Below are 24,319 nucleotides of genomic sequence, written 5' to 3'. Positions count from 1 at the left end.
AGGCTTGGCATTAACCTGCTGAGCAGCACCTGCAGTTTGTTGGTACAGCTCTGCCCTTGGTCTCTCTCCTGGGAGGTGCACACTTCTGACAGGAAGAGTTTTGCTTTGGCTGTTAGAGAGACAGTTAAGTCTCTCACTACCCTCCTCTCTCTCTCACAATTTTGTTTTCTTTTTCTTCCTTGGTGTCATGTCTTCTCCATGGGAAAATACACCTGCCAATTGTAGTTTCTCAACTAGCAGCTGTACCTCTTGTTAGTAAGGGATCTTAGTAGAGGCACCTAAATAAATGCTGACTGTTCTGCTTCTAGATGCTGAACCTAGTGCTGATGTGGATCAACAGATCTTGTTTGGCTTTTGTATTGTAAGCTGGTACTTCTTAGTTTTGAGTCAGGGCTCCACTTTTCTAGTTCTTGTGTTAGAAACAAAAAAACAGTCTTTATCCAAAACAATTCAAATTCTAAGAAAAGAGGAAAAAATTGTGTGTGTTTAAGGTCCAGGGGTCTGAACCAAATCTTACTTGGTCTTTTATGAAAGCAAACTCACAGAGGTGACCTGTGCTTATGTGCTGCATTTTTTACTGGAGGTAGTTTCCTTGTTTTCCATTCTGACCTGCACTTTTTTGGTTTCAGTGGGCCTATGAGTTGGGCCACTCTGGGGAGGTGCCAGTCCATATCCCACTCCATGCCTGCGAGCACTTCTACCTCCTGACACACCCTTTGGCGGAGCCTCTGTCCAGCAGCTTACCCAGTAAGGATTCTCCAGCTCTGCTTCATTTACCCCGTGAATTATACCTGAATTATACCTGCCTTGCCTAGGTGACAAAAAGGCCAGCCTTGGGCTATGCTAAGCTCATTTGGGACTGTGAAGTACATTCTCACTGAATTGCTCTGAGTATCCTCTTTCAGTGGTAGAAAGAATATCTTCCTTTATTCTTGGGAAAGCTTATGCTGCAGAAGAGGATTTTCAGAGTTCATCAACTTAACAGGAGAATGGCCTTCTCTCTAGCTTGACTAGTAGTTGTGTCTGAGACTTGGATTGTTTGTGGGCTGGAGAGGGTGCTAGCCTTGGCACTGTGTTTTCCTTGCAGGCTGCTGGCCACAAATGGCCCTTCTGTTCCTTTCCTCCAACTGAACCTAAGGCTTTACAATGGCATTTACATGTCTATGAGCTGTAGGGGCAACCAAACACTTGAGGTAATTGCTCCTCCCCCATGTTCTGGCTTTTGGATCTCTTAAAAAAAAAAAGCCTTTGTGTTTGAAAACTGTGGTTGGGAAGTAGAAACCTTTTCTAGCAAGATTTTCTGCTTCTAGTGAGTATTGTATATACTCTTCAGGGAATTCAGGTCTCTGGCCAAAGTCCAAGTTCTTCACTTTTAGTTGACTAATTAAAAAAATAAATATGTGTATAGTTGCAGCTTTTCTGTACATGGCAAAAATTGATGTGGAACATGTCAGGTGGAGTATCATAAATACTTCAAGTTGACACTACCAGTGGAAGAAGCAATCCAGACCTGACTGCTTATCCTCACCCCATTGCTGCCCACCTTCTTGGTGCTGGTGGCCTTAGCAAGCTGGATCTATGAGGCATCCCTGTTAAAATTAACTGGTTTTACATAGGAAGAGGGGAAGGCAGGACATCTCTTGGTGGAAAGTCTGGTCCTGGGTGCAGTTTCAGTGGAACTAAGCCAGTAGAATAGCTTATCAGTGCCACAAGGGATCTGAATCCTCTTGTGTCCTCTCTCTCCTGAGATCACTGTCCTGCTGGCTTGGGGCTCCTCAGGTTCAGCTCAGTTCACTGTGCTGCCCCAAAGTTAATGTGCATGGTTATGCACATTATGGTTTAGTGATCTGAACTGGCTCACCAAGGTGTCACGTGAGAACCAGGGTGGTGTGAAAGCTGGGGCTGGGGGACTGGCACTGTCCCCTCTCAGGAGGCCACTAGCTTGGCCTGGCATGTCACCAGCCCCCATTGTTGGTGTTTGTGGGGTGACAGCCTGCGACAGATTCTCTCAATTCCCTTCCCACCTCTTTTCTCTCCTCTGCAGCTGTTGTCGACCCAGATGGCAGGATCTACATACGCAACTGGCAGGGTGGCATCCTCTCAGGAGGCTTTGAGAAGAACCCCAAACCTCTCTTCACGGAGGGACGGAACCAGCTGGAGATTCAGAACCTTCAGGAAGACTGGGATCATTTTGGTACGTTAGGGAAGAAAAGTTCCCACAGCAGTGAAACACGTGGCTTCTGCAGAAGGCAGAGTTTGCAACAGTGCAGACTGGGAAGGGTGAATATTCTCTCAAATTCATTCATCTCTTCATATGTCAGTAATTCACAGAAAACCCCTTTACCAAGGACTGCAGTACCTGAAAGGAAACCTACAGGAGAGCTGGAGAGGGATTTTTGACAAGGGAATAGAGTGCCAGGACAAGGGGGAATGGCTTCCAACTGACAGAGCTGGAAGGGTTAGATTGGACAATGGGAAGAAATTCTTCCCTGTGAGGGTGGTGAGGCCCTGGCACAGGTTGCCCAGAGAAACTGTGGCTGCCCCATCCCTGGAAGTGTCCAAGGCCAGGTTGGATGGAGGTTGGAGTAACCTGGTCTGGTGGAAAGTGTCCCTGCCCATGGCAGAGGGTTTGGAATGAGATGAGCTTTAAGGTCCCTTCCAACCCAAACCATTCCAGGTCTCTGTGATATCTGTGTAGTGTTTAAAAACACCCATCAACCCTCAGCATGTATTAACTTCCTCTGGGGCAGTGAGGTACTGCATGAACTTCCAGTGCTGCTCCTCCATCTGAGGTGATTTTTGACTGTCAGTGCCACATGCTGCTCCTCTGGTGACGCAGTAGATCAGCACTGCTGACCTGCCACGTGCCCGTGGTATTTTGTTTCTACAGCTCTCTCCAGCAGTGACTGCCAAGTGCATTTCTACCAGTGACACTTGCTATGTGGACAGCACTTGGTATTATGGCTTCCCACCCTTCATCCCACCATTGACACTGGTGGTTTATTGTATTTAACTGTTCTGTCTTCCTCTTCCCATTTTATTTGATTCTATTTTTATATTCTGTATGTACTTTTGCATGGAGGGCTCTTTCTGTAGGAAAAAGCATGGCCTGATCTATAAGTCTCTCTTTTCCCCACTGCTCCTTTAATGCCTGGTAGGTTCATGTGTGGCCTCTCATTTTCACATTTGCCTTATTTTCAGGAATGCAGTTTCCCCTTGAGTCAGAGCTCTTTGCATCCCTTGTGAGTGCACGTGACTCTTTTTGTGACTCTAGGCACAGATGCAATGTCACTGATTTCTTTCTGCAGTGTTAGTGTGTTCTTCCAGCTACTCCACAGGTTAAGTTGATTAATATTACTTTGATTTCTGAGAGGCACCATGCTGATACCATAGAAGTTTAAACTCCAGGGAGTGGAGCCAGGATGGGGTGCTGCTTTTGTGCTGGCATATGCTGAGGGTTTTTAGATCTTTAGATGCCTACAGACTTGCTTGAAGATATTACCTTCAGTAATGAGTTACTTGAGCTCTGCACCCACCTCCTTTTGGTTTTCTAGGTACTGCTGAAATTAAAAGGTACTGCTTGTTGGCACCCCCAAATTGGCCAAGTTTCAGAAGCAGCTGCACTCTGTGCTCCAGCATTACCCTTTTATCCCTTCAAAAGTGCTGAACAGTTGAGCAGAGTCAGAGCTTACTCAGCCAATATTTGATCCTTTTCTAGGACTGCAATTCCTGGGTTTTGAGCTCTTGTGTTACTACTTTGATCTTTGTCGTTGGAACACCTTTTGATTTTAAAATAGCCTGTACAGTTGCTTAAATTGGGCTGGGTACGAGAACAAGTCTAACACTGATCTCTCTTTTTATCAATAAAAGAAGCGCCTGGCTCTCACTCTGGAATTCTAATGCTTGAGAGAAGGAAGAGAAAGAGCAGGTCAGAAAGACTGTTTCTGATTGTAAGTTGTTAGGCAGTGTGAAATCTGATTATTTTACTGCTTGTGCATAAAGCTGAGGAGTGTTCTTGGTGCTGAATCTTGAGGGCTTTTAGCTGGAGTACTAAGCAGAGGTAACTTTTGGGCAAGACAAGGCAAGTAGATATCTTATCCCTTTACTAACACTCTCAAATGTCAGACTGTGAAGAGCTGCTGAAGGACTTTTCCAGTGTGACTGGGCAGTGGAGTGGCAGGGAAATTCCATGAGGGCAAACGTGAAGTGACGCAAGTGTGTGGGGATGGTCTGACTTTCACCACACAACATGATGGGCTTTGAACAGACCTTGGGGCTGTGTTGGTTTTATTAGTTCTCTGAAGACATCAGTGCAGTAGCAGTCAAAGCAAAAGACAAGTTAGGAGTTATTAGGAGAGAAGCAGAAAACACAGGCATTATGCAACACTGAGTCCTTGGTTTGCTTGATCTAGTTATTGTTCTAGGCTCCCTGTCTCCAGAGGGTAGCATAGGACTGGAGAATGCCTGGTGGAAGAGCAGCCAGAGGCTGGTCAAAGCTTGGAACAGTTTCCAAGCAAGGAGTGACTGAGTGGGCTGGGGAAAAGGAGATGACAGAAGGGAAATAAACAGAGATCTATGGAATCTGGAATAAGATGGACAGGCTAGATGGGGATCTCCTGTTCACCATCTCTTCTAATGCTGGGAGGCATCAAAAAAAGTTAATTGTATGGGAATTTTAAAACAAAAGGTGGTAATCCCTTGTACAGAAAATACTAAACATGTGGAACTCCTTGTCCATGTCTGTAGGATGTTTTCCTGAGGCTGGGGGAGACCAGTCTAGTACTTAAAAGAGAGATCAATTTAGGAGTTACTAAATAGGGAAACACATACAAGTTTTTTAGAAAATCCTCTGAGCTGGTGGTAGGTGGAGGCTGGCAGTGTGTGGGACAAGTGTCATATAGATTTGCCTGCTCTCACTCCTCACTCAGTATCTATTTGATGCCTTTGTTGTTTTCCCTAACAAAACTGAACAGTGCTCTTGCACTGTGGAAAACAATACTGGGTTCTTGGTCTGGATCAGTATGGCTGCTTTTATGGCATGATCCATTTTGAGTCGTGTGATCCAGCAGGTAAATGGTTTCTCCTGTGACTGTATCAAAACATGGAAGCAGTTCCCACCTGTCCTCTGACGTACCGGCGTGCTGCCCGGTTTGAAAGTGAAGCAACTGAACTGTGTTTGAGACTGAAGGCCGTGACTTTTTGTCTCTTTCTGGTCTGGGTCCCAGGGCCGCTTCTGAGCGCCCTCCTGCGCAGGATGCCGGGTTTGGAGGCGCTGCAGATCCTGCAGTTGGTGAACTGCCCCGAGTCCTTCACACCAGACATGAGATGCATCATGGGAGAGTCGCCCACCGCACGGGGCTACTTTGTTCTGGCCGGCATGAACTCGGCTGGGATTTCGTATGGTGGGGGAGCAGGCAAGTAAGTGGTCTATCCCTGGTGTCTGTGTAAGTAAGGCTTTAACCAAGAAAAGACACTGCTCAGACAATCCTGCTCTGTAGAGTGCTCGGGTCGGTGTTTGCCACATCGCAGTTGCCGTGTTCTGACTGTGTTCCAAATCTGTGCTGGACTCTTCCTCCTGTCCTGCACACCTCTCCTCTGGCATCGCAGCTCGGTGATCAGCTGGGGATCAAGTAAGCTTCCTTAGAGCTGTGTCAGAGGCTGTTTAGATTAAATATTAGGAAAAGGTTCTCCTCCCAGAGAGTGGTCGGGCACTGGAAGGGGCTCCCCAGGGCTTGGTCACAGCACCAGGCCTGACAGATTTCAGGAAGTGTTTGGACAACGGTCTCAGGCACATGGTGTGATTCCTGGGACTGTCCTGTGCAGGGATAGGAGTTGGACTCAATGATCCCTTCCAACTCAGTGATTCTATGATTCTCTAACTGATCTGATTTTTTTAAGCTACTGGGAAGAGGTGAAAGCTTAGCAAAGCATGTATTCCCTCATCTTCTGTGCTTCATGATCCCCTTTAATTTATCATTTGATTGAAGTCTTTAGATCATTCAAGTTGACACAGCAGTTAATTCATCTGAAAACAGGGTGAATCTGATGCTGATGAAGCACCATATATGTGATGCTGGTGCTGCCAGTAGTTAAAGACTGTCCCCTACAGTAAGCTAAGGGTGCAATCATTTCCCAGTGAAGTCGAGGTCCTGTGTTAATGCAGATAGTTGGTCAGGCATGTCAGTGTGCTGCAAAGTTGCTTGGAGAATGATCATTGCTTCCTCTGATTGCCAGTGGGTTTTGGTGACCCAGCATCCCTTAAGAAGACCACACAGTCTTCTTAACAAGCTATTAATTTTTCATGGTGGGTGTTACTATTTGCATTTGTCTCCATTATTTCTGTCCTTTGTCTAATAATTTAACTCACCAGGGAAACAACTCATGATTTTTTTTGTGTGATATAAAATACAGAGAATCTTTGCAGTGAGGTTCTCTTAAGAATCAAAATAATTTTTGAGGTTAAAAGCACTATTTGTCTATTTGTTACTACAGCCCCAAAATAAGCATCTTAGCTTGCTAATGTAACTTTTCCTGATCAGTTCCAAACCCCTTTGTTTTGCTGTTTAGTGACTGTGAACAGAACCTTCTGCTCTGCTGTATTCTGAGCTGCCTGTGTCCTTTAGTTCTGGAGCATGCCTTCCTCCTTCACTGCTGGAAGTGTAGTTAAACAGAACTTGGCTGGCACCTCGTGCTGAAATGAATGCTGTCACTGGCGGTTTGTGGCTGAGCCTACACCAGGCACTGAAAAACAACAAAGCAGAAGCCTCCCAACTCCAACCAAAACTTACTCACACCTCCTTTTGTAGCAGAACCCAAGGACCTGACACAGTGTCAGCCAGGTTACCTGTTCAGGCTCTGGCTTCCTTTACCATCTGTCCTTAATTTCCTGCTGCCCTGTATGTTTCATCCTAATGGGCAGTTAGTAATTTGGAATTCTGGTGGGTGGGTTTTATAAAGGGAAACCTTCCAGATTCTGCTGGTGTGTAGAATACCACGTTACCTTTCTTCTCTCTCCCTATTGCAAGAAGTTCTCATGTCTAAATTGCTTTGCTTCTGACTTCAAAGCTGAACTCTTTCCCTTGAGATGTTGGCTGATATCCCAGTCTTTATTTCTTCCCTCAGGTACCTGGCAGAGTGGATGGTGAATGGGTATCCCTCAGACAATGTCTGGCCTCTGGATTTGAAGCGCTTTGGGACCCTCCAGAGCAGCCGCACTTTCCTCCGTCACCGGGTTATGGAAGTCATGCGTAAGTGAGGTCTCTGCCTTCAGTTCTGGCCAGGCTGTCCAGGATTTTCCCCTTTCCTACACTGTTTCTCCTCTGTCAGCCCTCTGAGAACCGTTTTCCTTTTTTCCTGACCTCCTTTGTGGCAAAACAGCCCCTTCCCAGGAGAAAGGAAAGGATGTGGGTTGCTGGGGGTTTTTTTGTATTAGCAGTGTTCTTATTAACTTTTCTTTATAAAGTGCTGTTGGTGCCTTGCTCTGTACTATTTCTGTGCTTTGCCTCTGCTGTAGGGAATTTTGTGCATATCTGTGTAGGACTCCAGCCTAGTAAAGCAATGCCAAGGTCTTAACTGGGGATATTATGCTTTCTCAGGCATCATTATTCTTTGCACATCGTTGCAGTGTGGAAATACCATCACTTCCAGCTTATGCCTGGTGTGACCTGGTTATCTTGCATCATTCAGGAAGCCTTTGTGGACATATTCTGCTTTCTCCTGTCAAAGTTTGCAATAAATACCTTGCAGAATAGATTACAGATGCCAGTTTTCCTGTCTAAAGCCTTACTTCATCATTTCCTCCTGTTGTTTGCTTGTCTGTCCTGAATAATGTGGATGACTTCTTTTGAAGTTTCAAATGGAAGTACAAAGTGCTCTACAAGTTGCATAACAGGAACAATTACTTGAATACCAAGTCTAAACTAAAAACATCTGTTCAGGTGAAAGCAGAGAAGTTGGGTAGACCTCTTAGCCCTGCTGTATCCAGGGAATAAAAACCTTATGCTTTGACCTTCCTCCCAGAAAAAATCACTTTATACTCTGAGCATTATTCTAGTACTGCTCTCCACTACAAACCTCAGTACTGATAGCTACAGAATCTTTCTAGTTTTTACAGGAAGAGTACTGTATTCAATTTCTGCAGTGTTATGTTCCTATTCTAATCCATTCTTCCCTATACCCACTCTTTCAGGAATACCAATGCCAGATATTGCCAATAAATTCATTAAATTATTACCTATGAGGCAGAAATGATGGAAGTGTTCATTAAGAAATATTGGGCTTATCTTCAGTTTTAAGGAATTTATGATCTATGTAAAATCTTAACATTTATAAGGTAGTATTCAAGCATCCTTGAGTTATTACTCCCCACTGGTAACCAGGGAGGATGCTCAGTGATTATTAGAGTAACTTGTTTTCTAAATAAGAGTATTTTATACTGGCTAAACAGATACAGGAGCCGTTTAGAAAAGCTTCAATAATTAGAAAAGGCTGAATTGCCACTATTTAAGGAAAATTAGATGGTCCCTGTAGCTGTGGGCTGCCTACCCCAGCATTAGCTCTGTCAAAATAACTGTCTGATGCAGTGCACTGCCAGGGAAGAATCCTGCATAATTAATGCTAGTCAACATGACTTCATGAAAAATGGAGGTTTTGTTACCTTGCAGTGTTGTCATGGGACTGTAAGTGTCTATAGATGTAAGTGTTCTGTGCAAACACTGTTACTCTGATTTTGAAGAGCTATAAACGGATCAGAACAGATCTGTTGATTTTTTTCAAAAAGCAGAGAAGGAAGTTCGGAACCGTTTCGAGATATTAGTATGGATAATTTGCAAGAGGTTAGATAAAGATAATCACTTTGCCTAATAAGGGGTGTTTGTGACCCTTGCAGCCCTCATGTGTGACCTGAAGGTTCCCCGCTGGGACTTCCAGACGGGCAGGCAGCTGCGCACGTCCCCGCTGTACGACCGCCTGGACGCGCAGGGGGCCAGGTGGATGGAGAAGCACGGATTTGAGAGAGTCAAGTATTTTGTCCCGCCTGGAAAAGGTACGAGGTCGTATCTTCCTCTGCCCGGTGCTTCCCGGTTGGTCTTAGTTTGTCCAGTACGTGAATTTTTCCTTGGATTCTTCTCTGTGTCAGATCTGCTGGATTTGGATCACAGCAAAACCTTTTACAAGCCAGACTGGTTTGATATCGTGGGGGCTGAAGTCAAGTGCTGTAAGGAGGCGGTTTGTGTGATTGACATGTCATCTTTTACCAAGTTTGAAATAAGTGTAAGTACCTAGGGAAGTACCACCTTCTAAAGGTGGCCTTTAGTTTATTAGTGCCTGCTTTTGCAAAATTCCCTGTGTCCTGTTGAGGATAGATAGAGGAAGTCACACTGTGTGGCCAAATTCAGGTGGTACCACAGTATTTAGCATAGACTGGTTTTTGTCTGTTGAGGGCCCACTTTACAGAAATACCAACTTAGTCTATACACAGAATTTGACCTCGGGCACTGTGCCATCGTGTCCTGTTAGCTCGAGACATCAGTGTCACTGTCATTACAAATTGAAATAATTTGAGCCAGAACACTGATGCAATCTTAAGCTGCCCCGGTGGATTTGTATTGCTCAGACAGCTTGTCTGACTTTCTCTCCCTTTTGATTCATGTAGTCCACAGGAGATGAGGCCCTGGAGAATCTGCAGTATCTCTTCTCGAATGACCTGGATGTGCCAGTTGGGCATGTTGTGCACACAGGCATGCTTAATGAGAAAGGAGGGTATGAGAATGACTGCAGCATAGCCCGGCTCAGCAAACGCAGGTGGGTGTGCAGACAGCGTCTTTAGCCATCACCCCCTGGGTATTGGAAGGACTTCTTAATGAAGATCATAACCTTTTGTCAGCACTGTAGGCTAAAAAGCCTCAGTTCTCCACTTACATTCCTAATTCAGTAACCCACATGAAAGGGAGCCTCTGAATTTACAGACATTGGGGAAAATAAGCCTTTTTCTGGGATTACAGATGAACATAGATTTCCTCAAAATGTTAGATCGTCAGATGTTTGATTTCTCAGTTGAAATACAAACTGCTTTTGGCAGTCATTGGAGTTTATTAATTTAGGTAGCCATTTAAAGTGCAAGCCAAACAGTCCCTCATTGGCTCCTGACCAGCCTCCTTATTGGATTGCACACTGAAATACTCCTTTTTGGTTACTTCAATTTGCATTGCAGTATGGGTACTCTGATTCTCAGCTCTGTGATCTCTCACCGTTCTTCTTGTGTTCTCTGATGAAAACAGACATGATTGCAGGATGTCATCCTTACACTCAGTTTGCTCTCTCTTTGGCATTTAATAAAAAAAATTTATCATTTTTAAGAACTTCTTCATGTCCCTGTCCCAGCTGACTGTTGGCATTATTTCTCTGGATGGTTTTCTATGTGTGTTTTCATTGTATTGATGTAAAAGCATTCTTTGCTGCTCTTTCAATTCGAAACAGCTTTTCTCTCTCTTCCACTTCTGTCTGCATTCATGGATTGTTTAAAAGTATTGTCCTTCTCTGCATGAAACCAGTAGCTTCCCTCCTTGCCTAGTCATTTCTACAGATGTTTCTCTGTCAATGATGTACTTTAACTCACATTTTGTATCAGACACACACGCACAAGTAGCTCATTTTCCTGTATCAAGAGGAGTTCTGTTTTTGAAAACTGTTAATAATAACCTCCATTGTGTGTGAAAAGACTTTTGCTGAAGCAAGAAATTGCTGTGTGAACCATGCACTCCTGACTGTCAGAGTAGACAGAATCACTGGTGGTGAAGAGCTGCAAGTTCCTTCTGCAGAATGGTTGTGACTTTTGATACTCTGTCAACTTTCTGTAGAATTCCCTGTGTTCCACATCAAGTCACTTCTTGTCACCAGACCACTGCTAATGCTTGAGGTCTGGGATTTCTTGTCATGACAGATGTGTTGGCATTGATGCAGAGAGTTTAGCTGTGGTTTTCACAAACCAGCTTGTTTTAGTCTCCTGTTGGTATGGAAACTGCTGAATAGCTCCAGTAGTTGATGAGTGAAGAATAAACTGATTCACCTTGTGGCTGTCCCTCCATTGTGTTTCTTGGTTTCAATTTGTCTGTTCCAGCTTCTTCATGATCTCCCCCACTGACCAGCAAGTCCATTGCTGGGCCTGGCTGAAGAACCGTTTGCCAGATGACAGCAACCTGACCCTGGAGGATGTCACCTGGAAGTACACAGGTAAGAAATCACTGAAAACAGACCCCCTTAGACAGCCCAAAATCACAAATGGCGTCTTGTGCCGCATGCCAGTTAATTGTTTAAAGTGTCTGGAGTGGTGACTTGGTCTCCTTTCCAAACACTTTGATGAAAACAGCAATTCAGAGACTTCCTTCTGGCAAACCATGAGCTGGAAGACAGCTTTGCTTTACTGTGGACTGTCAGGAGGTAGTTTGACTTTCTGCTCTGTTCTTAAATGTGAATGTACCTATTAGTTCAATAAACACTAAGACTTCAGAAATTTGGGCATGCATGTTAGACACTGGGCAAGACTCCTCCTAATGCTGTTTTCTTCCCCCCTTTAGCTCTCAATCTGATTGGTCCCCGTGCTGTGGATGTCTTGTCAGAGCTGTCCTATGCCCCCATGACTGCAGAACACTTTCCCTCTCTCTTTTGCAAGGTGAGTGACTGTGCTTCCATCCTCCTCACCCTGCCAGGTTTTTCAAAGCGTGCGTGGAAGGAGGGGAAGAATTGTATTTTGGATAATTGGAGGGGAACTTAGATTTATATGCAGGTTTGCTGCAGTTACTGAGCTAGGTTGGTAAAGAACTCACTAAGCTCACTTCTCTTGGGGTTCTGCTTGCTAAATATATAGGTGAGTATGCATTTGTTTTCAGTATTCCTCTCACTGTAGACTTGATGCCATTTAGTATCTCAACATATTTCATATAATCAATTATGAAGCTTTCAGAGGGACAGCTGGGATCAGTGACTCGGGCATCACTGTCTCCTGTTGTGCTAAAAGGCTGAGCAGGTAGCTGCTATTCAACTTCTGTATCTAGAATACAGCCTGTGTCCTGATCTAGTTCCAAGGCTTATTGCCAAGTGTCATGAAGTGATTAACAAGTCTGGATAAGGTGACATCATTATTTGAATTTTGAAGTTTAAATTCGTTGGGAGCATGTGCAGGTGGCGAAGGGGAGAGAGGGCTGGGCAGTGTGGATGTGTTACACATTGTGCTCCTTCTGGATCTCTGTGCTGTGTTCCAGTTGGGATGATTTCTCCCCCTCTGGTTCTGCAGGAGATGAGCGTGGGCTATGCTAATGGCATCCGTGTGATGAGTATCACTCACACAGGAGAACCTGGATTCGTGCTTTATATCCCCATAGAGGTAAGAGTACACTGCAGCCTGAGCTAATTAAGGCAGTTGCTTGCATAATCAGAAACGTTTTCCAAGTTGACTCAGGGTGATGAGATGTCTGGTTTGCACCATGGGAAAGCTGCCTGCGGGCACCAGGGGGAGTGTCCCTGCTTTATATTGCCTTCCAGTCGGGCAGAGCTCTTGTGCTCTGGCAGCAGGGGACAGTGACGTCCCTGGTGGTGTCAACTCTCTCCTGGTGTCAGTCTGTGTTTCACCCTTCCATTGCAGTACGCCCTCCATGTGTACAACGAGGTGATGAACATGGGACAGAAGTACGGGATCCGGAATGCCGGGTATTACGCGCTCCGCAGCCTGCGCATTGAGAAGTTCTTTGCCTTCTGGGGCCAGGATCTGGATGCTTTTACCACTCCTATGGAGTGTGGACGTGAGTTCCAGGTCAAGCTGGAAAAGGTACAGCACCTCCTGCACTGGGGTTGGTGGGAGAGCAGGACTAGATTGAAAAGGCTGTCAGCCCAGCAGATAGTTGTGTCATTTTTTGGATGGAGCTGTGTGCAGTGCATAGCTATAACTTATATTCTTGTACTTCAGAAAGGTGCTAGAAAAACCAAAAGTACTGTCTTCATCCCTCCTGGGCAGCGTTCCCAGTTGGCCTGTGTATGTCTGGTGCTGCTCATGTGTGCTGTGCTCAGTGTTGCAGAGAGTGCTCTGTACCTTACAGATGCTCAGGGTTCTTGTTTCTCCAAGCTGTTTTCCCAATTTGATGAAGCAAAAGCCAGCCCATGCACCAAGTGGCATACAAGGCTAGGCACCAAGAACAGGTGTTTTCTATTTTTACTAAAACAGAGGAGTTCTCTGTTTTTACTAAGATGTAGAACAGCATAGAGTCATGTCTTGCTTTTACGGTGGCAGGTGCTGTTGCTGTCATTGGCTTATTGTCTTCTTTCTTCCATCTTTGAGCCAAAACAAATGGCTGTATCAATTCAAGAAAGGAATGTAGTGACTGGGGATACAAATATCATTTTAGTTACAGTTTCCCTCTGGTTTATAAAACACGGTAAACTTCTGGAGCCAGAAAAATGGCAAAAACTAGAATGGTGACACGGTTTTCACTGCAGTGAAAATTAGAATGATGTTTTCAAAGGCCCACTTCACAGACATTGCTGCGTCCTTTAACATCTGGAACAACAAACATGACAGAAAAGCTTCTGCCTGAGCTGAGCTTCTTGCGTGTGGAAGCAGCCCATGTTGATAGGGCCCAGGTTTCAGGTGTAAATTGCCCTTGTGTCAGTGAGCTGCTCTGCTGCAACCCAGCAGCTGCCACAGCTCCTGTCCCTCAGTCAGCCGGCGCCTCCTTTTCCCCACAGGGCATGGAGTTTGTGGGCCAGGAGGCGCTGCTGGAGCAGAAGCAGAACGGGGTGTACAAGCGCTTCACCATGTTCATCCTGGAGGACCATGACACGGATATGGACCTCTGGCCCTGGTGGGGGGAGCCCATTTTCCGCAACGGCCGCTACGTGGGCAAGACCACCAGCAGTGCCTACAGCTACACCCTGGAGCGCCACGTCTGCCTCGGCTTCGTGCACAACTTCGACGAGAAGACGGGAGAGGAGCTGGTGGTGACGACTGACTTCATCAACCAGGGAGAGTACGAGATCGACATCGCCGGGCAGCGCTTCCAGGCCAAAGCCAAGCTCTACCCCTTCAGCTCCCTCTTCACGCAACGGCGCCGCAAGGACGAGGTGGAACTGAGTGGCTACCAGACGGAGTAGTGCTCCCCGACCCGCTCCTTGTCCCAAGCTGGAGCTTCTCCATCTTCCAACCCTTTCTCCTCACCTCATCATATATTTCTTTTCCTTTCTTGTCTTTGCAACTTTTAAACTTTTTCCAGCGTGTTACATTTTGTATATTTTAAAACCTTAATTCTCAACCTTTCCCGCTCCTGTCTGTCTTCCTCCTTCAACCCTCTCCAGGCTCCCCCCATGTCCCAGTGGATGATGCACAGTGCTGGACGTGCAGGGATGCCTGTGTAGGAGTGAACTGCACCAAAGGCCCCGGCCTTATGGTGATGGGAAGGGTTGGGGTGAACCCCTGAGGACTACACCCTTCCTCTCTGCTCTCCAGCACAAGGCAGGGGACAGCGGGTGGTGCTGCCTGTGGTGCAGATGGACGCTGTGACCTCCCCCTGCTCTCCACAGGGCACGTGCAGAGGGGTCGGGGTGTCACCGCACACAGCAATAGAACGCTCAGCTACCTCACTGGCACGAGACAGAGCGTTGGGTGAGCAGCAGCCAGGAGACAGGTGGTGGGGTCGTCCCGCCTGTCACTGCCCCCCTTTGTGCACCATTTTGGTTTTTCCCTAACCGGGGAATCGAGTGAGTTTAACATCAGAGCGTTGAGGTGACAGTAGCACTGGTAAGTTTGCTGTTGTTGGGATTGGAGTTTTTTGCCTGGGGGTCGCTGAAACTAAATGGCCTTCTATAATTATAGTTGAAGATCAACACGTGCATTTCACTTCTATAAAGGAATGTTTGGTTTTTTTTTTTTTAATTAGCAAAAATACTGATTTTTAACAAGGACATACATTAGTGTTTAATGTTAATAGCAGTGTTGAAATGCTGCTTCTGTTTAAGCTGCACAATATACAGTCCCTTTGGGGATTGTCTTTCACTTTCTTTATGTGACTTGGTCAAACTCTTCTGGCAAGGTTCATGTAAAACCTGCGTTGGTTTGGGGAACTTGAGCAGCAAGAGGGGACAACATCTTGTAGTTTTAGCTACCTGTGGTTATTTTGAAGTTAAAGACCCAGCATTTGTCTCACCTGTGGTGCAAGAAACACTGGGTTTTCGTCTGCTGGTTGGAAAACATCTCAGCAGCTTCTGCTGGACTGGAGAAGTCTTGTGGTTTTCTTCTCAAATCTGTTACACTTCTTTCTTCTCTCTCAGTAGTACCTCATCTGAAGGGGCTGAACAGGGGAGTGAGGGGAGCATGGCAGTGGGATTGTGAATTGCTTTCCTTCGGCACTGCTCTTTGCATCTGACTTCTCCTGCAGATGCTCCAGACAGTGCAGCTGGGATTCACCCCTTCTTCATGTGTCAAAATGTGCCGGTTCGAACACTGCTGGTAAATGAGGAAGTGGGGGGTTGCTGAGTTGCATTGTGCACATGTACATCTTTTTCTTCTTCACGTTTTGAGCACAATCAAAAGCAAAGGTTCTTTTTATTTACTTGAAAAAGATCTGTTAAACATTTTCCTTGCCTCTGTCGTGGTCTTTCTGCTCCAGCATCTCTTCTGGAGTTCAAACACAACATTGCACTGGCGTCTGCCCTGTCAGCCATGATGAACACTTATCTCTACGATCTATGATATTTTTTGGGCACTTTATTTTCCAGTTAAATGGCGAGCATCAATGGTGTAAATACAAGCTCAAAACCTTCCCTGGTTCTTGTTTTAAGTTTGCTTTCTGCTGCTTTAGTTGCTCCAGGTCGTGCCTTCAGTTGAGTCTGTGGCTGCCAGTTCAGGGGAGGGTGTAAGGGAATTAAGGATTTGAGCATGTGGTGTAGTAGGCTCAACGTAGATGTCACTTCTTCGAGCGTGTGTTCCTTTGTCAGAGATGAGTTTCACTGTAGTGTGACCTCTTCCAGGATTTCAAACTGAGTTTTGAATTGACATGCAGAATTTCCCAGTCTCTGAAATGGAGTGGCCACCGTGGGACAGCTTAGTGAGCTCTCACAGCCCAGAGTACTCTGCACAGCTGCTGTAGGCGGAGATTCCTCCTGCCTGCCACTTCTTCCAAATTCCCCTATTATTGTTCCCTGAATTGAAATTTTGCCTGGTGTGTTAGAATTAATTGCTTTAAATGAAAGGTTCATAAAGCATCTAATAGCAGTTTAAACTCTGTAATTACTTCTTGCATATCTTTTCTGCCTGGAGAGATACTGTGATCCCACTGTTCCTGTGCTGGACGTACGTACCAAGGAGGACCTTGGTCTGTCTACACTGATTTTATGGGATGTTGCTTTGCCTTCCTTATCCAGGGAAGTAGCTGCTCAGCTAAAGAAAGAGTTTTGTATGTGAGACTTAGGGTGTGTCTTAGAGCAGCCCTTCTGGTTAGGGCTTATTGACTGTTGTTGCTGGTGAGGCAAGATACTTCTTCAGGAGAAGGCAAAAAATATAGGGCCAAGGTGTGCTGAGGTGCATCATGCAACTCCTGAAGAGAGATTTTACTGGAACCATTCAGTTTGTTCTCTACAGGGTTAGAACTAGTTAAGACCAAACCAAGGAAAGTTAGCAGCATGCTGTCCTCTACCAACCACTCATTCTTGAAGGATCAGCCTTAAGTTGCAGCCAGATTATATTCCTCCTTGTGATTATTTTTCCTTTTCCCTAATTTATAGGTGCCTGTTATTTCCTCAGGCAACTTTTCATACACGGGTGTCTCTTCTCCAGCAGTTCTGACAATAAAATTGTGGTTTATGAGCTACTTTTGCCATTATGTCTGCTAAGGTTTATTTTATGCCTGGAAGGTTTATTTTATGTCTAGATCTATTGACTTTTCCATACCAAAAATAGAGAGGGAATATAGTTTTCTACCATGCTGATAGATATAGGAACACTTTTTGTAGTGCTGTGTTTGCCGTTTGAGACTTGGGTGGTTTGGTAATTGTCAGTCTTGCAGCTCATTAACGCCTACTCTGGCCTTCTCTGCTGTGAATTCTGGGTCTTGTTTTGTACCAGAACCTGAGAGCTCTTCGGCTGCTGTTCAGGCTCAGTGGATGTAACTTCTGGTGTAGCTATTTTTAACCTTACAGTGGTAAAGAATAGTTTGTCTTCACCAACTTGAACACCCGTCAAGGGGACAATTGGATCACGTTTTAAAATAGCGATGCTGAGACTGAGGAAGGTCCTGCTAGTGTAGTGTTTTCTTCTAGAGGCATTAAGCAGTGACGTGTAAGACTAATCCCTTATCTGATGATTAAAGTAGAGTGCCTAAAAAAAGAACAACAAAATCTGTTGAAGAGTACCTTTAGTACACCTTCAAATCAGAAAATTAAATAATCTGGTCTTGGAAGCGGCTGTGGCACAGTCTTAGCATCTAAGATGGTAAATAACATGGACTGTAAAATTCTACATCCTGATTCTCATCCTTAAAACTGCCTTAAAATGCCTTCTGCTGAGAAAGGTGGTTTGTTCTCCTTCTGTATGGTGAGACTGTGCACCTTGGACTGGGAAACACTAAAACAGCATCTCTCTCTGCTGCAGTGGAAGGGGAAACAGCCTCATTCTGTGCTGAAGCAGCAGCAGGTCTGCCCTCTGCACCTCGTGTGTGTCAGTCACAGGGTTGTTAGCAGTTCTCTGAGATTTGCTGTCCAGAATGGGAACAGCCCTGTAGATTCTGTTCATACTGGCATCCTGGGAGGGAAGCTAATGAGTGAATCCATCTAAATGTGCATGCATGGGAAGGGCTGGCTTACCCAAGTGTTGTTTGTAGTTTGGGGAACTTGGAGAAGAGGTACCACTTCCTTCCACTGAATGATTTTTCTGGAGGTATTACATTGTCTTAACCTTGTTGTGTCCTTATGTTCTCGTGTTTTGTTAGTCTTTGAGTACTGCAAGGCTTGAGTAAAAGTGGTACTATAGAAGAGAGACTTTATTGTTCATATTTAATGATGTGAGGATAAAACGAACGCAGCCTATTTTGGAATGATGTTTTCTGTTTTAGGAGAAGGTGTTACAGTCATTTTCACATCCGTTTTTGCCAGACTTGGTTTCTTCTTGTTTTTCCTGTGCTGCCTCTTGTATCTAGATTTGACAGGCCTTGTTGGACAGTTTCTTATTTTGTGGCAAGGAGGGGATGCTGTGTGAAACAACCACTGCATCTCCAAGTCCTGGTGTAAGCTTGGATTCCTCCTTTCTACTGTTGCATTTGAGCTGCCACCAATCATTTGCTGTTCCTGCAGCACCTCCAAACCCCAGCCTGTGCTGCTGCAGGATTTCTCATGCACAGGGTTCTGCTCTTCCTTCTACCTAATGCTTTGTCTTGAGAGCCAGGTTGGCTCTAGATCTGCCTCTCTGCATCAGTTTAAGCTCTTCAGCTTTTAGATGGTGCTGATACCAGTATCTGAACTCCCAGGCAGGTTTGTGGTCACTGTATATCCCATCATTTAACCTTCCCTTTCCCTGTGCCAGGGTTTTCCCGCTGTCCTTACCACTTCTCTAGTCACATTAGTCCCTTCTGCCCATCAGAGAGCAAGGCATGGCAAAACAAAAACAGGAGAGGGGATGGCAGAGTGGCTGAGCTGAGGCGGAAGGAGAGGCGTGATAGAGGTTTGAGCCGGTGCCCATTACTTGATTCCTTAAGCCCAGCCTTAGAGAGATGATCAACCTGGATTCCCAGCTCAGGGAGCATCCTCCTCTGCAGCTTTGGTGCTGGACAGATGAGAGCCATGGCTCTGGGCCAAGTTGGGACAGCATTAGCACTTCTTTCCAAGCACGTTTCCCTCTCTCTTGATGGGATGAAGAAAACGGTGCCACACAGGTGAGGTGGGAACTGTGAGCACTTGATTGCCCCAAACACTTTGGTCTCTCTCTAGCACATTCTTGCAGCTGTAAAGATACAGCACTGACACTGCTAACCTCGTCCTTCCAGGGCATTTGAATGAACCAGAGTGGTTAAATTTTGGGAAGAAGTCTGTAAAACCAAGGTAGTTTCTGTGTTGGGAGAGGGGGCAGCTGCTTGGAAGGGCAGAAGTTGTTTTTATTTAAAACACAACACTTGGCTGCTGACAGTGTCGAGCAAAATAATCACAACCTTTAGGTTTGTCTTCCCAAATGAGTTTATTATAATACTTAGATTAATTTCTGCCCATTTCAAGATTTTTGTTTGTTTGTTTTAAAGTACCTTTTCCTTAACTGATTGTTTGTATTTTTATTTAAAAAAACAAAGCGTTCAGTCAGGGAACAGGACCTGGGGGGAAGGAGGGGATTAGGGTCATCAGATGACTTCAAGCTGTCACTAAAAAGTATTGGAAAATTTTCTTTGCACTTTAAACTTTTCCTTAAGCATTATGGCTGTAGCACCATGCATTTAGTGCTTTTAGCCCTCTGCATGAGTAGTCTTTGCATTTGATAGGAAAAAACCCCTTTAAGTATTTAAAAATGCCTTAAAGCTCTGAGTGTGGTGTTTGGGCACTGACTGTACCTGCCATGGTACAATTTGATTTCCTTCCTGGAAAGCTGTGTGTGAGCACCCAGAGCTGCTATTGAGCAAGCACTGGGGAGGGGGGAAGCTGCTGTTGCAGTATGAGGCTGGAATTTGTGTTGAGCTGGGAGCCCCTGTGCCTGTTCAGCTGCTGGGCTGACACCTTCCTGTTTGTTTTTCCCTCCAGAGACGGATTTATTCACTTTTTCTTCATGATGTAATGGGTTTTCTTATTTCTTAAAGAAGCCTGGGCTGGTGCAGAGTACTCTGTGAGTGTCCCATTGCATTAAAGGAAACAAAATTCTCTGCTTGAATGCTTCCCTGCTGTACCATCTGACATTTGCAGGCAGGAGTCGGCAGAAGTGGGAGCAGAGGGGATCTGCCGCTGCCCACAGTGTTTGCTGAGATGGCTTTGAGACTTCTCATCTCCCATTTGTCTCAAAGCTGAGCTGCATGCCCAGTGTCAGGCTGGCTTCTGTGCTGGCAGCAGAGCCAGAGCTGGCACACTGTGCTGATGTGCTGTGTGTGTGATCCCACCTGCTGGGATCAGAATCCCCGCGAGCAGGAGCAGGAATCATCAGGAAGGTGTTCACAGCCATACTTACTGATTTGTCCATGCTGGTAACAGTTGATCTTCCCCCATGAACTCTTGACACCTGCTACAAGCAGAGCAGATACTTGGGAGTCATCAGCCATCCCAGCTAGGACCTGATCCATTCTGTGTGTGTGAGAAGAATCCTGTGCTGTCTGCCTTTTTACTTGCCGCCGCTGAGATTTTTTCCACGCTCAAATTCCATACTCTTCCCGTAGTGGAGCAGATTTCACTTCTTCCAGTGAAACCAGAGGCAGGGTAATGTCCCTGAAGTCTATCATGGGTTCTCTGTCTCTTGGTCAGGCTTGCAGCAGGACGCTCATCCAAACCCCTTCATGCTTTTGTCTCCCAAGAACAGATTTTAAAGGGCTGGGAGGATTTCTGATGAGTGCTGCTACCGAAATTTTAAGAACAACTGAAGTTTGAACCTGTGAAAACACTTTTCTAGTGCCTTACGCCTGTGAATGTTGTGCAATGGATGTAGCTGAGGTGGGACAGAGCAAGGAGCAGCTTTCAGCAGCACGGTTCCCCATCCACTACACCCTCTCCCCTTGCAGGGGCCTGGCAAGCAGATGCCAGCAGGTCGGCTCTGGCAGCTTGGGGAGGCTCTTTCTTTGCAATGTGGGGTCAGAGAAACCTTGTGCCAGGTGCTCTGCCTTTGTGGGGGGCAGTGGTCTCACCTCTGCAGGGTTTGGATTCGAGGGGGTTTAGGAGAGACGAGGCTGCTCTGATTGCCAGGCCCCGTGGAGGAGGACGTGGACAGTTGTTCCCAAGCGCACAAGTCAGGGTGAGTTTGCTGCTCCCCACTGAGGCCATGTTGTCATATATGCTGTATTTATATCATGCTTGATTTCATTTCATATTTTGGTTGGCTTAAATGTTGCTAGGTTTGTATATTAATAAAGAGGCATTTTAACTACTCACGAATTTGAGCATTTGTTATGCAAGAGCCTTGTGTGCTCTTCTGGGGCTCAAGGACATGGGCTGTGTTGGTCCAGGGCCTCTGTTTTTGGGTCCAGGGGGGCTGGGACATGAGTGTGGGGTCTGGGTGAGCAGTGCCATCACCAACCACGGGGTCTGGCCGGAGGGGTTGTGCTGGGGCTCTGCTGCTGGGCACCCAGGCCAGTGTGGGGCCAGGCTCTGCTCCTGCCCCAGTGGAGGGGATTACCCACAGATGGTGCCTGATGTCTGGCCCGGGAGAGGAGGGGAGAGCAGAGCACTTGGGCCCCACCAACCCTCCCATTCCCTTTCCCTCCTCTCGTGACCGCGTTTGGGTGCAGGCAAAGGCACAGCAGTCAGGGCTACCAGACAAAAACCCCCAAGCAGATTTGATGCATGGTTTTTATTGTCCTTTAAAAAAAACAGTTGTTTTAAGACAGTTGTGTGCAGAAGTACCCATGTACACAGAGGCTACGGGCTGAGCTGCCCGCCTGCTCCCAGCCCCGGGTCAGAGCACTGGTCTCTCCCGGTCCCGGCGGGGCGGGAGGTGACGGGTGCTCGGATCAGGCACCGTGTGATGCAGACTAACCTTTGCCAGGTGGGCAAGCCTGGGCACCCCCTCCCTGCCTGCCCCCCTGCCCGTAGCCTCTGCCTACATCTCCTCTATGTACAGTACAGTGGTGCGCCGGCCGCGCGTGCTCCTGCCTGCGGCCCTGCCCGCGGAACGCGAGTGCTCGCCAGTCCTAGTGGGACAGCTTAAATAAATCATAATAATATAATAATTAAAACAACAACAAAAAAGAAAAGAGGGGGTAGGGGAAGGAAGTTAGCAAAAAAAAAAAAACTTAACTACTGTCAGGGCAGCCCCGAGCTGTGAACACACCCTTCGCCAGGTGCCAGCACTGTGCTGCTGCAGGGTTTGGTACCCGGGCTTGGCACCCGGCGCCTCCACTTGCCCTGTGATTGTCAGGCCGGGCCCTGCTCAGCTCCAACAGGAGCTGGTCTGGCCTCATCACATTAGATTTGGCCTTTCTAGCCACCAGTATAGTGGCCTGGATGTGTCCCTTTCTTCCCAACTAAGATCCAGCCTGGTGCGAGGAGGGAGGTGGGTACGACTGCCAGATACATTGGCCAAGTCCCTGCTGCCGGCACGGGAGCAGGCACAGCCTGGCATGGCCGATGGGAGATGGTCAAGGCACTCGTTGTTGCTTGTGGTTTTGTGGTTTTTACTTTTCTTCCCCGTAAAAAACCAGACAAAACAAAAACTAAAAAGCCACCCGGGAAGGTGGAGAGCAGGGCTCGCCACCACCTGCCTCTGTGCCCCGGGGCTCGGGGCTGCCAGCGCTGGGGCAGCTCCACACCCACCAAAACCCACCACAAAATTCAAGGGTTTAAAGCCCTGTGGACACAAAAGCTGAATTTCCCCAGCCCAGGGGCTCCTGAGTGCCTGCTCCAGGTGACCAACCCACACCCTAGTGTTTGACAATTGCAGAGAGAAACCTCAAAGAAAAAAAGAGAAGAAAACCCTGAAAAACAACCAAACTGAAGCAGAGAAACAGGTAAGAGGCTGCTACAGAAAAGCCAGACACAAAAGGGTAAAAATCCTCAAAGCCCAAAAACACCCTGTGGTGATTGTTCCTCAAACAACTATTGCAACCAGGCAGTGTGGGCAGGGCTTCCCCAGCTGGGCACAACCCCACAGCCCCCACCCCACTCTTGGCACCGGCTGCACAGGTGGAGGGTCCCTCTCTGGGGGACCTTTTCCATGATTGCCTTTTTCTTGAGCTTTCCAGCACCTCCTAAAAAAAAAAAAAACAACAAACCACAAACCAAAAAAAAACCACCCCCACCCATCTGATTGACCCAAAGAAAAGTGGTTTTAATGACACCTCTGGGGAGGCAGTTTCCTTCAGCATCTCCCTGTCTCATGCCTGTCCAGCCTGGGAAGCCCTGGGGACCCTGAGGGCACCAGCTGTATCAGACTGGTCTAAACCAAGTGCCACCCTCAAAATGGAGCAGACTTTGGGATTTCAGCTTCTCACAAGAGCTCTTTAGAGCAACACAAAAGCAAAAGCACGGTTCAATCACCCTCTAAAGCTATCTCTAATCTGTTTTTTCCCAGCCTGAAAGCGAAGGAAATCCTGTCTCCTTGACCCTGCTGCATCCCACAGCCTTGTGAATCCTGCAACCGCCCACAGAGCCCAGCCAGAGGGACTGGGCTGCTGCTCCTGGGGGTTTCTGAGCTGCCTCCTGCACAGTCGCTCCCAAAATCTGTCATATCCTTCCTCAGTCCTCGGGTAGAGGAGCAGAGATCCTGGGTGTTGAAGTCAGGGTTCCTCTTCATCTCCCAGCCCGGCTGTGCCAGTGATCACCAGCCTGCAGTGGAGCATCGGCAATGATCGGCTTCCTGCAGCTGCCAGCTCCCCACGGATCCATGTGCTGGGACCTGCCTCTGCTGGGAGCCTTCTCTGGAGAAACGAGGCATCGGCTGCCCCAGGTGGGAAAAAAAACCAAAAAACAACAAAAACCCAAAATAGAGGAAAAAAGCAGCAGCCGGTTCCACTGGTGAGGCTGCGCAGCCGCCACGGCTCCCTCGGCCCAGACGCTGGTGCTCGAGGGGTTCCCCAAAGTCACCCAGCTTCGGGGTGGGGGTTGTCTTGTTTTAAAAAGAGCAGCATTTGGTTTGACTGTAGAGATGTGAGGCGGCCGCCCCCGCCGCCTGGTCAGTTGCTGATTGTGTTTATAAATCCTTTCTCAGCTGGGTTTCTTAATAATAATAATAATTATTAAAAAAAAAAAGCAAAAAGTCTCCTTTAGCTCTGAACCTGATTGGCTGCTGGAGGCACCAAATATCGCCGGGGTGGCTCTGTCAGCGGCGCGGAACTGGCGCTGCCCGACTGGTGTTCGTCACCCGAGGCCACCAGGGAGCCCCTCGCCCTCTGCCCCGCAGGCAGCAGGACCCGGCAGAGCAGGGAGCCGGGGGCGGCACAGCCCTCAGTTGCCCCGGTAAACCTCGATCTTGCTGGTTTTGGCCAGCATGTCGATGATGTGCGCCTCGAAGTCGGCATCGTGCACCCCCGTCTTCCTGAACTCCCCCGCGTAGCGGTTGTTCTCCCAGTAGTGGTGCCAGTTCCCCCGGCTGTCAGCGCCGAACCCAAAGACGTTCACCTGCAGGGGCAAGGAAGGGAGTGAGCCAGAACCCATCCCCAGGCTGGGGGAC

At 47.0% G+C, this 24,319-nt stretch overlaps 2 protein-coding genes and 1 long non-coding RNA gene across 5 annotated transcripts in view; 2 read left to right on the top strand and 1 right to left on the bottom strand.

The window, feature by feature from the left end:
- Positions 1 to 21,080, top strand: part of PDPR (pyruvate dehydrogenase phosphatase regulatory subunit) — a 27,091-nt gene extending 6,011 nt beyond the window's left edge. For both annotated transcript variants that reach the window (XM_051771332.1, XM_051771331.1), the window contains exons 7-18: positions 630 to 747; positions 2,045 to 2,194; positions 5,226 to 5,418; positions 7,123 to 7,247; positions 8,888 to 9,043; positions 9,137 to 9,270; positions 9,653 to 9,801; positions 11,117 to 11,229; positions 11,574 to 11,668; positions 12,290 to 12,379; positions 12,638 to 12,820; positions 13,735 to 21,080. In XM_051771332.1, the coding sequence (XP_051627292.1) occupies positions 630 to 747; positions 2,045 to 2,194; positions 5,226 to 5,418; positions 7,123 to 7,247; positions 8,888 to 9,043; positions 9,137 to 9,270; positions 9,653 to 9,801; positions 11,117 to 11,229; positions 11,574 to 11,668; positions 12,290 to 12,379; positions 12,638 to 12,820; positions 13,735 to 14,139 (1,911 nt within the window). In that variant the 3' untranslated portion in view covers positions 14,140 to 21,080. The remainder of the gene's footprint in view (positions 1 to 629; positions 748 to 2,044; positions 2,195 to 5,225; positions 5,419 to 7,122; positions 7,248 to 8,887; positions 9,044 to 9,136; positions 9,271 to 9,652; positions 9,802 to 11,116; positions 11,230 to 11,573; positions 11,669 to 12,289; positions 12,380 to 12,637; positions 12,821 to 13,734) is intronic.
- Positions 20,358 to 24,319, bottom strand: part of ST3GAL2 (ST3 beta-galactoside alpha-2,3-sialyltransferase 2) — a 13,493-nt gene continuing 9,531 nt past the window's right edge. The window contains exon 8 of the mRNA XM_051771346.1: positions 20,358 to 24,267. Within this exon, the coding sequence (XP_051627306.1) occupies positions 24,094 to 24,267 (174 nt within the window). The 3' untranslated portion in view covers positions 20,358 to 24,093. The remainder of the gene's footprint in view (positions 24,268 to 24,319) is intronic.
- The window catches only part of LOC127462614 (uncharacterized), a 2,072-nt gene continuing 1,203 nt past the window's right edge, over positions 23,451 to 24,319 (top strand). For both annotated transcript variants that reach the window (XR_007900504.1, XR_007900503.1), the window contains exon 1: positions 23,451 to 23,596. This is a non-coding gene — a long non-coding RNA (uncharacterized LOC127462614). The remainder of the gene's footprint in view (positions 23,597 to 24,319) is intronic.

This window comes from Manacus candei, unplaced genomic scaffold, assembly GCF_025592945.1.
Source record: "Manacus candei isolate 608988 ecotype Guabito, Panama unplaced genomic scaffold, ASM2559294v1 h1tg000131l, whole genome shotgun sequence".
Classification (NCBI taxonomy): Eukaryota; Metazoa; Chordata; class Aves; order Passeriformes; family Pipridae; genus Manacus; species Manacus candei.
The sequence above is the reverse complement of the archived record's forward strand: the minus strand, read 5'-3'. Positions and strand labels throughout refer to the sequence as shown.